At 32.1% G+C, this 10,936-nt stretch overlaps 1 protein-coding gene across 2 annotated transcripts; it reads right to left on the bottom strand.

Moving 5' to 3' along the window:
* Positions 1–267: 267 nt before the first annotated feature.
* On the bottom strand, positions 268–10,910 carry LOC134697035 (uncharacterized). Of its 2 annotated transcripts, none has more exons than XM_063559054.1 (6): positions 10,801–10,910; positions 6,542–7,780; positions 5,716–5,746; positions 5,041–5,087; positions 3,863–3,890; positions 268–1,315 (listed from the first exon to the last, which is right to left on the bottom strand). In XM_063559054.1, the coding sequence occupies exons 1-6, from the start codon at positions 10,846–10,848 to the stop codon at positions 1,023–1,025; spliced, it is 1,686 nt and encodes a 561-aa protein (XP_063415124.1). In that variant the 5' UTR covers positions 10,849–10,910; the 3' UTR covers positions 268–1,022. The 2 variants fall into 2 exon arrangements, with proteins under 2 accessions (XP_063415124.1, XP_063415123.1); XM_063559053.1 differs by having other exon boundaries at positions 4,798–5,087.
* Positions 10,911–10,936: the final 26 nt, after the last annotated feature.

Consider the following 10,936-nt stretch of genomic DNA (forward strand, 5'->3'; position numbering starts at 1 on the left):
TAACAAGAATGAATTAAAAGATAAAATCTGAACGAAAATATGTACATTATTAATTGAAAGGATTAAAGCATGTAGTAATATTGTCAGTGTCTACTTAAATATGGACTAAAATACAATGCAATACTTATCAATTTTTAATTATGCTAATCATTTAACTGTTAATATTACAAACATATTATATTTAGATGATTACATGTAAATGAAATATGTGTTTGAAAAAGATAGTAATAGTGTCAGTGTCTAATTAAAATTTGGACTAAAATACAATGCAATACTTATCAATTTTTAATTATGCTAATTATTTAGCTGTAAATACTACACAAATATTATATTTAGATGATTACATGTAAATGAAATATGTGTTTGAAAGAGCTATAATAATTTGCTCTAAAAATATAAAATGATGTTTAACTATTCTATCATTAACAACAAGAAAACAATCTCAAAAGGAGACGACTAAGTACAAAAAAATGTTTCAGATCATTGACTTCAAATGTATGGCTCTGAACGATTTCGATAAAGGTAACTTAATCCAGAAAAGTGCTTGAAGACTATCAAACCAATGAGATGCAATAAATAAAAAACAACAAACAAACAGAAAAGCACTGGCCTGTATAAATGATTCTTTTATAAATTGCAAAGCTTTATAATTTAAATATTTCCCTAAGGCTAGCATATCGACTGGATGGTTGAACCAAAATGTACGACACATACTGTGTAAAGTTTGTTACATGTTAATGAATAAAAATGTTTGTATTTTACTAAGGGAAAGAAGTTGAATTAAATAAATTTGTATTACAAATACCGAGGAAATTAATTTGTTTTTAATCAATATTGTTTTACGCATACTATGTAATTTGTGTAGAGGCGCATCAAATGGTACGACATATATTGTAGATGAAATCTTTGTATATTGGATTCAGTAGAACAAAAATGTTTGACATATACTGTTGCCGAACTCAGTGTATGTCGAGTAAAATGTAAAAACAACATTCAGTGATAGAAATTCGTTATTTACAAAATCATTTGCGGAGATACATGTCTTTTACAAACTGGAAGCCGCCAAGATGAACGCGTTCCAGACAAACCAGTAATTTGAATACGGTAGGTTTTTCTTCAGTTGAATTTTTCCATTTTCTTAAGATGTCTTCAGTTTGGTCGTACATCTTTCGGTGATCTGCTTTTGTCTGCTCTATCGAGCTTAAAGCTATTCCTAGTTCTACACCAAGTTGTAAACTGCAGTTACCGAGTTTTGAAGGTAGATTTTTTAGTACATCATCATTTGGAACTTCGTCTGGTCCGACATTTGGAAATTCTGTAAAATAATATAGATATTATTAAAAATACATCGACAAAATTGTATCTATCATTAGTTTCCATTTCTTAATTACACATTTTCATTACCTGAAAACTATTTCATTTAATGATTCAAATCACCAAAATGAGGGTATGTTTGGTGTTCATCATTTGAAATGTTACCGTTTTAGAGCAAATGAACATGTAATTGAGTGTGGACATTTTAAATGTGTTTGTCTCAAGATACTTGTACTAAAAAGGACGCAACTTTTTGAAATTGTTTCAAATTTTAATGCAACTAAACTCATCATAGATACCAGATCTACATTTTATATATACGCCAGGCGCACGTTTCGGATACAAAAGACTAACGACCCATCGGTGACGCTCGAATCCAAAGAGTTGCAACACTGCAGATATTTTGTTTTTAAATATGATTGTGTTCTTCAGCGATCACTTCCTAGAGTAATTGTACCTGATTGTTGGAAACATTCAGATATTTTGGTGTTCATATGATAAATAGATAACTGTGTTTTGAATAAATTGACATTGTGATAGTTATCAAAGGTCCCAGGATTATAATTAAGTACGCCAGACGCGCGTTTCGTTTACATAAGACCCACCAGTGACGCCCACATTAAAATATTTATGAAGCCACAAACGTACAAAGTAATAGATTGTGCTAGCACACATCAGACAAGTTAATGTCGATTTTTTGCGTTTTAACTTTTATCGTTCTAGAGATATTGTACCTGAATGTTGGGGGGGACGTGTTTGGTTTCAAAATGATAAATCGGTTATTTATATCATTAATATGTTATTGCAAAACAATTGGTGGTTTCGGAATCCTCTACCAAGAACAACTTACCAGCACGCTATATTAAAGAGTGATACTAGTGATGATATCTTCAACAAGTTGCTATAGCGCAGGGTATCTATGATAACTTAGATTTCCTTTCTACTTGTAATGATAACAAAGTCGTTGATGGTTTTAGATATCAGGGTATCAAATTTATTCAGCACAAAGGATATATAGTTCAATACTTATTATTAATTGTTGCATTACTTGCATATAAGTAATCTTTAAACGATAGGAAGCAGCTGATTGAACCAATAAAGAATCATGAATTATGGTTTACTTTTACGAAGTCAATAGAAAACCGCGGATTGAACAACAAGGTATCCGATAAAATAGATGACCAAAACGAAAATAACGTTTTAAAATTTTATCTTACGGTATTCAACAATATATAACCTTATGTTATAAAGGTTGGTACAAAACATGTTAACAATGTCCAGTATGAAGTACAAACGATTATTGTTTTTTTTAAATGCTAAAGGACAAAGACGTTGATGTATTGAAAGGCTATTACTATAAGGGTTAATGCAACAGTCTTGATATGACATTGGGTTTGACTAGGTTTTGTTAATCATAACACGGCAATTCTTGTAATGTTCATCCCATAACTTCACTGTAAGAATTAAACATATATGAATGTGTAATACGATTAAGTACATTTTTCAATAGTTGTTTTGCTTACACTTGAGACAGTAAGAGGAAATATAAGAAATAAAAAAAAACAATTTCTTTGTATCATTTGGTATTAGTTTTAAATATATTTATGCTGTGAGTGCATAGGCAACTATAGTAGTAAACTGTTGTTCAAATCTCGGAAAAAGATTAAGGATACAAATTTAGGCAACACACAAAAATACACAATGTAGTAAGGGAATAACATGTACTCCATACGAAGTAAGGCCGGGTTGTATTCGTGAAAGAACAGCAGAAGGTCAGCAATATATCTTCAATGCAGACGCGTCTTTAAGCTGGCCCTTAACAAATATATATACTAGTTCAGTGATAGTGAACGCCATACTAAACTCCAAATTATACACAAGACACTAAAAATAACAAAGGCCACAGGCTCCTGACTTAAGACAGGCGCAAAAATGCGTTGGAGTTAAACATGTGTGTGAGATCTCAACCCTTCCCCTATACCTCTAGCCAATGTAGAAAAGTAAATGCATAACAAAACGCACATTTAAATTCAGTCAGCTCAAGAGAAGTCCGAGTCTGATGTCAGAAGATGTAACAAAAGAAAATAAATAAAATGACAAAAATACATAAATAACAACAGACTACTAGCACTTAACTGACATGCCAGCTCCAAACTTAAACTGATTTAAATATTATGTCGTCATCATATGAATATCAGGCACAATACCTCCCGTTAGGAGTTTATTATCAAACCATCATAACAGATATGAGAAAAATATAACCCATATCATGCCAATAACTGGTTTTTAAATCCGATGCAAAGACCCTATGAGTGAATCAATATTAAAGCCGAAATATGCAATCTTTAATGACTGACAACAGGATCGTAACTATATCCCTTCTTAATAAGTCTATTTAAAGATTTTGTTAGCTTCTGAGGTGAAAACTGACATGTTTGTGCTTTATAAAGAATATTTCCATATGTCTGCAATCATTTGGAACACTATAATAAATGATACATAGATATAAGGATGTTGCATATTCAACTGAATGCTTTTGTATTCTTACCAGAAAAATCTGTGTATTCTCTGAATACCTGAAATTAAAATTGAGAAATTAAAATTGTAAATAAACACAGGGGCAAAACTTGACATGGTTTATATCAAAAATCGCCTTGTAAACAATTCAATTTCTGCAATATACGCAAGAAGACTACTTCTTAATGTTGTGTACTATTTACAAATGTATTTGTACACGAAACCATAATAGACCGAAGCCTCAAAATGAAATAACCTTATATAATTTGGAACATGAATTTAAAAGAACAAATGTGAACTAGAAAAATGTACTAAATAAAGATTATTTACTATCTTTTCGATTTCTTTTTTATCAACCATATTAAATATTCAGTTAATCATGAAAAATATATATCTTATGATTCGATGACTTCAGCTTCGAAACTGTGACCTTTACATTGCGATGGAGCAAAATTGTAGCAGCGCCTGCATATGAATTATATATCTCCCAATTGATAATGTTCCAGAGCGAACAAAACGCCATATATAAATTTCACTTTTAAACCAACTATTGAAAAATCACATGGGGGGCAGGCACTTCCTATATGAAGGTTTATACAGATGTGCCGCGGGAAAAGGTCCCTTCTTTTGACATATCAAATATATCAATGGGTTGAAATTTCACAAAAGTAATTTGTCAATTGGTCAATCATTTTTATCTTTCGATTAGATTTTTGTATTAATGTTCTTTTGTATCGTTTAAAATCAAGTCAAGATGTAAAAAATATGTGATAACTGAGGAATAAATGAATGGGTTATGATTACGCTTGGAAATATTTGTATGGGTCAGATATCACAAGACTACAATATATGAATGGGGTGTGTTTTTAAAATCCCAGCTGTACATCTGTACCCAAAAACCCATGTTAAGACCCCCGTGTGAAAAACAAAGTTCAAACATTTAAATAAACTGTAAAAAGTACAAACCTTGCAAAGAACATGCTTATCAGCACCAATTGCTTTCAATCCTGCGTGCAAATGATTTAATGATTTTGTCGTTGATTTTCCTTTTATCTTTGTATTCATCCAGGTATATAACACCATGGTATTTAGCGTCAGAGCATCCTTGCCGTACGCGTAATTTACATTTTTCCAATGTATTTCTTGTAACCCGAGTTGAAGGACCAATTTTTTACAACTATAAATATCAAGCTGGCTGGCAAGTCTTACCAGATGTTTGTCGCTTGGCAACATTTCCAGGGCATCAACGTGAAGGCCTGAAGCATATAAAGATTAAACACAGAGTTATATAATCATAAAGACATTGGTAGAAATAAAGTTTCCGTTAAAAAAACATTTGTTAGTCGGCCTTTGTTGAATGACTTTACAAACATATTTTTGAATTGATTGACATTGATTGATGGACATAAAAAACTATCTCAAAATAAAATGCTGACAAAACGAAACAAATTGGTATGACTCTTTGGTCAACTTTCCTCCAGGGTTCAAATGAGTAAATATATGAATTGCTACGTCATCGTCATAACTTCATTAATTAACAAATTCGTAACTGTTAATTCAGCTAAAATGTGAAGCAATTTAAGAGACTATACGAAAGTCCGTACTCATACAAACTAAAACATAAAAAATGAATATGACAGACATTAACCAACAAAAACAACTGAGTACCAGGCTCCAGACCGGCATATTACAAATGTAGGTGGGTTGTACATGTGTGTGAATGCTGAACCATCCACTCTGGAGCAGTGTCGTTACAGCAAAACATGGAAATAAACTGTACAAGTAGTTACAATTGACTTTAATCAAATGATCGGTTTGAATCACATAAATAACTACAAACAAAAATTACAAAGCACAATCATGTTCAATCAAACCTTACTTTACCTGTACAATCTTGTGGACATTCTTCCTGTGTCTGGTAAAAGAAAGAGAAACTCAATGTATTTTATAATATCAATAAATATATGCCATTTTTGGAACGATTTGACGTAGGCTATTGAATTAGATTTATTTTCGCTGTCAGTAAGTACTAGAACATTAAATATCAAAGAGTTTTTGCACGTGGCAATTTAAGAGTTCTCTAATCAACCGTTTATATTTATAAAATGCACCATTACTACCGCTGTGTTGATAAATGTATCCCAAGTGATGAATCAAAACTTCACCTCTGGTAAGAAAAAAATAAATTGTTGCATTCAGGGTTGTTGTCTTAAAATTTTTGAAATCATTTACCGCATGCATTTCTCTGTTTTCGGCTTTTGTCGTTAGTACACATCGTTATATTTCAGCATATGTTACAATCGACTGATGTGCATCATTTATATAATACACATCTGATTCATGCTCCCTCTTAATATAGTGTTACATTTTACACTTCTGCTAATGAAGAAACATTAATTTTCAAAATAAACTGCCAAAGGCGTTTACCATGAAACTAGCAATGTTATGTGATCTGTTTGAGTTATTCCGTGTTTGTTTATGATATTTATGAATGTGCTGAGTAATTAAATTATAGATACAGCCAGAAGATGCAAAATATACATGAAAACCTCTATTAATATTTTGCTTGACAGACATGAACATAAACAAGTCATTGCACATTCTGAAAAAAACATCATATCGGAAACAATGTTTAAAACAATCTAACATGGATAATACATATTCTGCAAAAAATACTTTTCAAACACAATCACTTGTTGATTTTACATACCTTGTCAAAAATCCAAAGCAGCGGATATTTGGTAAAATGTTGATTTCTACTGCAACTCCAGCTAGAAGTTCGTTTCGCCTCGGAAACAGAAAACACACAGGGGGATCTGTCACAAACTTCCCCGACTTCAATTTGAAAGAGGTTTGATATATCTTTATTTTTATGACTCTTTCCAATACTTGTTAGATAGAATTTAAGAACATCGTTTAAAGTGAATGTCAAGCATTCTTGGATGCTGGCTGCAATATCTGGGGAGATGGTAAACTTAGATGGCATATGTGTGAGGTAGACGACGACTCTAGTGTCCTCTATTATTATTCTAAACTCGGTGTTACTATCAACATATAACACAGCTGAGGAGTGATATAATAGTGAACATTTGTTCTCCTCTTTAATAGGCCAAATACTACTTACAGCACCAATAAGTTTGAAGGCCAATGAAGACGGTATGGTTCTATTCTGTAATCGATAGACCAAAGAAATGGTTTTGTTTTCAAATGAATCGTCATCCAAAAATGACATCGGCATTTTGTTTTTAGCTGTGCACGGAACCAAGAAACAATCGTCTGTGACTGTCGTGCCTAAGTACCGTTTTGGAAGGACCAAAATATCCAGATGTACGAGAACTTGAATAACATACTCTTTGAACTCATCACATGATAAGTACTGGTTGACTTGTTTTTGTTGCCATAGTTTCAGGAGATCACGTTTTTTTATAATTCCAGTATTCGTCATTTTTCGAAGGATATCTTTCAGGGTTTCATCTTCGGGCCAAAACATTTCATCAGTGACGAATGACTTGAGGATATTGACCAATGCAGGAGGATAGAGAATAATGAAACTGTTTAGTTCTGGTTGATTGAAATACATAAGTTTACCCAATGCGTGTTGTGTTAAGAGAAAATCGTCTAGCTGTTTGTCAGAGAGTGACAAATCTCCATTCTGGGTGTTTGCCTCAGCTAATTGTGTTTTTAGTATAACATTTATTTTATCTTTTTTCATATTATCAATAAGAAGTTCAAGAGGAACCCAAATCATAGGCCGTCGTTGTCCCCAAGATGGCTGGTTCACGGCAATACTGACAAGTTGGTTTTTCAAATTCTTAATTTCATTATCCTCTTTGTCTGTACCATTTATGAAGTAAACTGGATCGAACACGATGTGTTTCTTCATTTCATGGGTACCAAACATTTCAGTGACTTTTTTAGCGAATTCTTTTTTCATCTTCTCTTGCTTATTCTGGAAGTTAAATTTTCCATGTAAAAACATAAATATTAGTGATTAAGATTATAACACAATATCGAATGCTGTTTTTTTAACATTTTTTTTCCTATCATGCCTCTCTGTTTTATTCACACATTGTTGTCAATTGTTGAAATTTGACTGTAATACAAGTGACAGGTTTAGCTAGCTATAAAACCAACGTTAATCCACCTTTTTTAACTACATAATAATTTTGTTTATCAAATATTGCTGGTTACAGAAACCATCAAGATTCCAAGCTTCTCTTGACGTACCCTGTTACAATCCACTGCCTACCCAGGGAATAATTAGCTGATTAAATTAATTGACATATATTTTGTTTACAAAACTCAATATTTACAATTTAAAAAAGTATTGATTATGTTTCTCTCTAATTGAAAGTAACATTGGACTTATTAATCTGTATTTCTATTTATATTGGTATCTACTCTCTTGGTTTATTCATTGATAAAAATTCTATATACGTTTATGTTTTTTGTTTTCTGCTCAGATACATAGTACGACTTATACATTGGAAAAATTAAGAATTGCTGTCTTTAATTTTGTATCCAAATATCATGTGTTGTAATTTTATTGAAGAATGTAAACTACTTTTTTTTAGAGATCGTCTATTTGTTGCCAAAATATTGTTAAATAAGAGCAATTGAAAAAATAATGAGCATAGTCTTTTTCTATTTTACAAAAATAACACAAACTGTTATTAGTTATTTTCCTTTGTAATAAATGCTTTTTGGTTGGTACAAAAACCTGTAGTAGTTTCCATCTGTATATTTTTAACTTATTTTCAGTTAAGTATTTGAAGATAAAGTTATATAATGAATTCATTATTGAAGCTTCTTGCTATGGTAAATTCGACTATTTCGTAATAAGAAAATGCCTGAACCAAGTCAGGAATATGGCAGTTATTATCCATTCATTTTAGTGTGTTTGGGATTTTAATTTTTTTCATTGGATTATGGACATACCGTGTTGATTTATCATCGATATTTAGTATTTTGTGATTTCTATTTTTACTCAAGTATATTAGGTTTATTTTTAGGTGGATGTTCGTATGAAAAATATTGATTAATTATCGATGACGAATGTATCAACAAACTTAGTTGAGGGCACATCATACATAAACAGCCGAAAATAGCACAGCATCCAAATATTGGTCTTTTCACAACGCTGCTATTATAAGGGTTTAAACATTTTACAAAATCTATAATATCATCAGAAAATAGGCTTCATCAGTTGTATATAACACAAAGGGAAATGATTGACTCCCTCTTCGATCGTAATTCATAGAATCTGAAAACAGGAAAAAGGTCACTATTGGATCCGAAAATTACCCAAACATGACTCCTTATCAATGCAAAACTTCATTTGATGTCGAAGTCATTCTGTTCAGTTTTAGTTCAAAATAATTGAAAAATGTGACAAATAACTAAAGATCATTGAACATATAGAAAAAATTAAGGTCTAGCGGATCAGAACAGTATGCACACATTACATCTAAAAAAATTGCAGCTGTTTACCAAATAGAAACTTTGCTCAAAGTTCTACCGAAAGTGTTGCAGAAATATGTATTCTCTTGAACTGAATTTTAATGTGCGTATTATTATGCGTTTACTTTTCTACATTGGTTAGAGATATAGGGGGAGGGTTGGGATCTCACAAACATGTTTAACACCGCCGCATTTTTGCGCCTGTTCAAGTCAGGGGCCTCTGGCCTTTGTTAGTCTTGTATTATTTTAATTTTAGTTTCTTGTGTACAATTTGGAAATAAGTATGGCGTTCATTATCACTGAACTAGTATATATCTGTTTAGGGGCCAGCTGAAGGACGCTTCCGGGTGCGGAAATTTCGCGCTACATTGAAGACCTGTTGGTGACCTTCTGCTGCTGTTTTTTTTTTATTTGGTCGGGTTGTCTCTTTGACACATTCCCCATTTCCATTAACAATTTCATTCAATGATGAGACAGACGAAGGTGAGTTCAGTTTAGTCCAAATCTTACCGTAGACGGAATTATATACTGCTTAGAACAAAGGAACAACATATAAGATATCAAATAAAAATGGGGTCATCAGCATTTTACAAATCAAGATTTAATTTTGATATGGAAAAAAATTATACTAGTATAACCGATTCTACACTGTGTTAAGATTGAGGTTTTAGAAAAAAAATAAAGGTATTTATCCGTATCTTGTTTTATTTCGTCAACAAATGTGTTTTCGATATCAACTTGTTCGTACTACATGTAAATACTAGTATACCACTGTTCAAAACTCTTATATCCAGGGACAAAAAACAAAATCGGGGTAAAAAACTTAAACCGAGGGAAGCGCATTACATATAAGAGGAGAAAAACGACACAACACCGAAAAGCTACACACACAGAAACGGACCAAGCATCAGACAAAATCCCACGAGAATAACAAATAAAGCAATTAAACCAAATACACGAATTTGGGATAAACAAGTACTGTGCCACGTCTTATATTAATATCTCAAAAATAAGAGAAAACAAACGACACAACATTAAAATGCAACAAACACAGAAACGAACAATAATATAACAATGGCCATCTTCCTGACTTGGTACAGGACATGTTTAAAGGGCAATACAAATGGTGGGACTGGGTTGAACCTCCCACTTTAATGGCAAATGTAACATTGAAATGACAACATAATATTACAGGACTACAATACAAATAAATAGAAGAACATATTAGACAAAGAAACACATGATTAATAGATAACAAAAAGAATCAGGTTAAAATTCAATACGTCAAAAACGCGCCTCGTCAACAAAAGACTTACCAGTGACGCCCAGATATAAACGATCGAAAGTTAAAAAAAGTTGTACAGCACTGAAGATCAAAAGTTGAAAAAGGTTGTCCCAAAGACGGCGTAGTTTTTATACTTGGGATAAGAACATCCTTATTATTTAGAACAATTAATGCTATTGTAAACAATAAATTTTTTTTCAAATGAATATGAAAGAGATACTTACCTCATGAATTAGGTCGCTGTGCGTTGCAGCGAACACGATCAGAGGCATAGGATCATCAACGTCACTCTCCTCAACACAATAAGTTAGTATTGAATTGACCCAATGCTTCACAATAGCTAGAAGAAAAATAAGAATA

The sequence above is a fragment of the Mytilus trossulus genome, chromosome 14 (genome assembly GCF_036588685.1).
Source record: "Mytilus trossulus isolate FHL-02 chromosome 14, PNRI_Mtr1.1.1.hap1, whole genome shotgun sequence".
NCBI lineage: Eukaryota > Metazoa > Mollusca > Bivalvia > Mytilida > Mytilidae > Mytilus > Mytilus trossulus.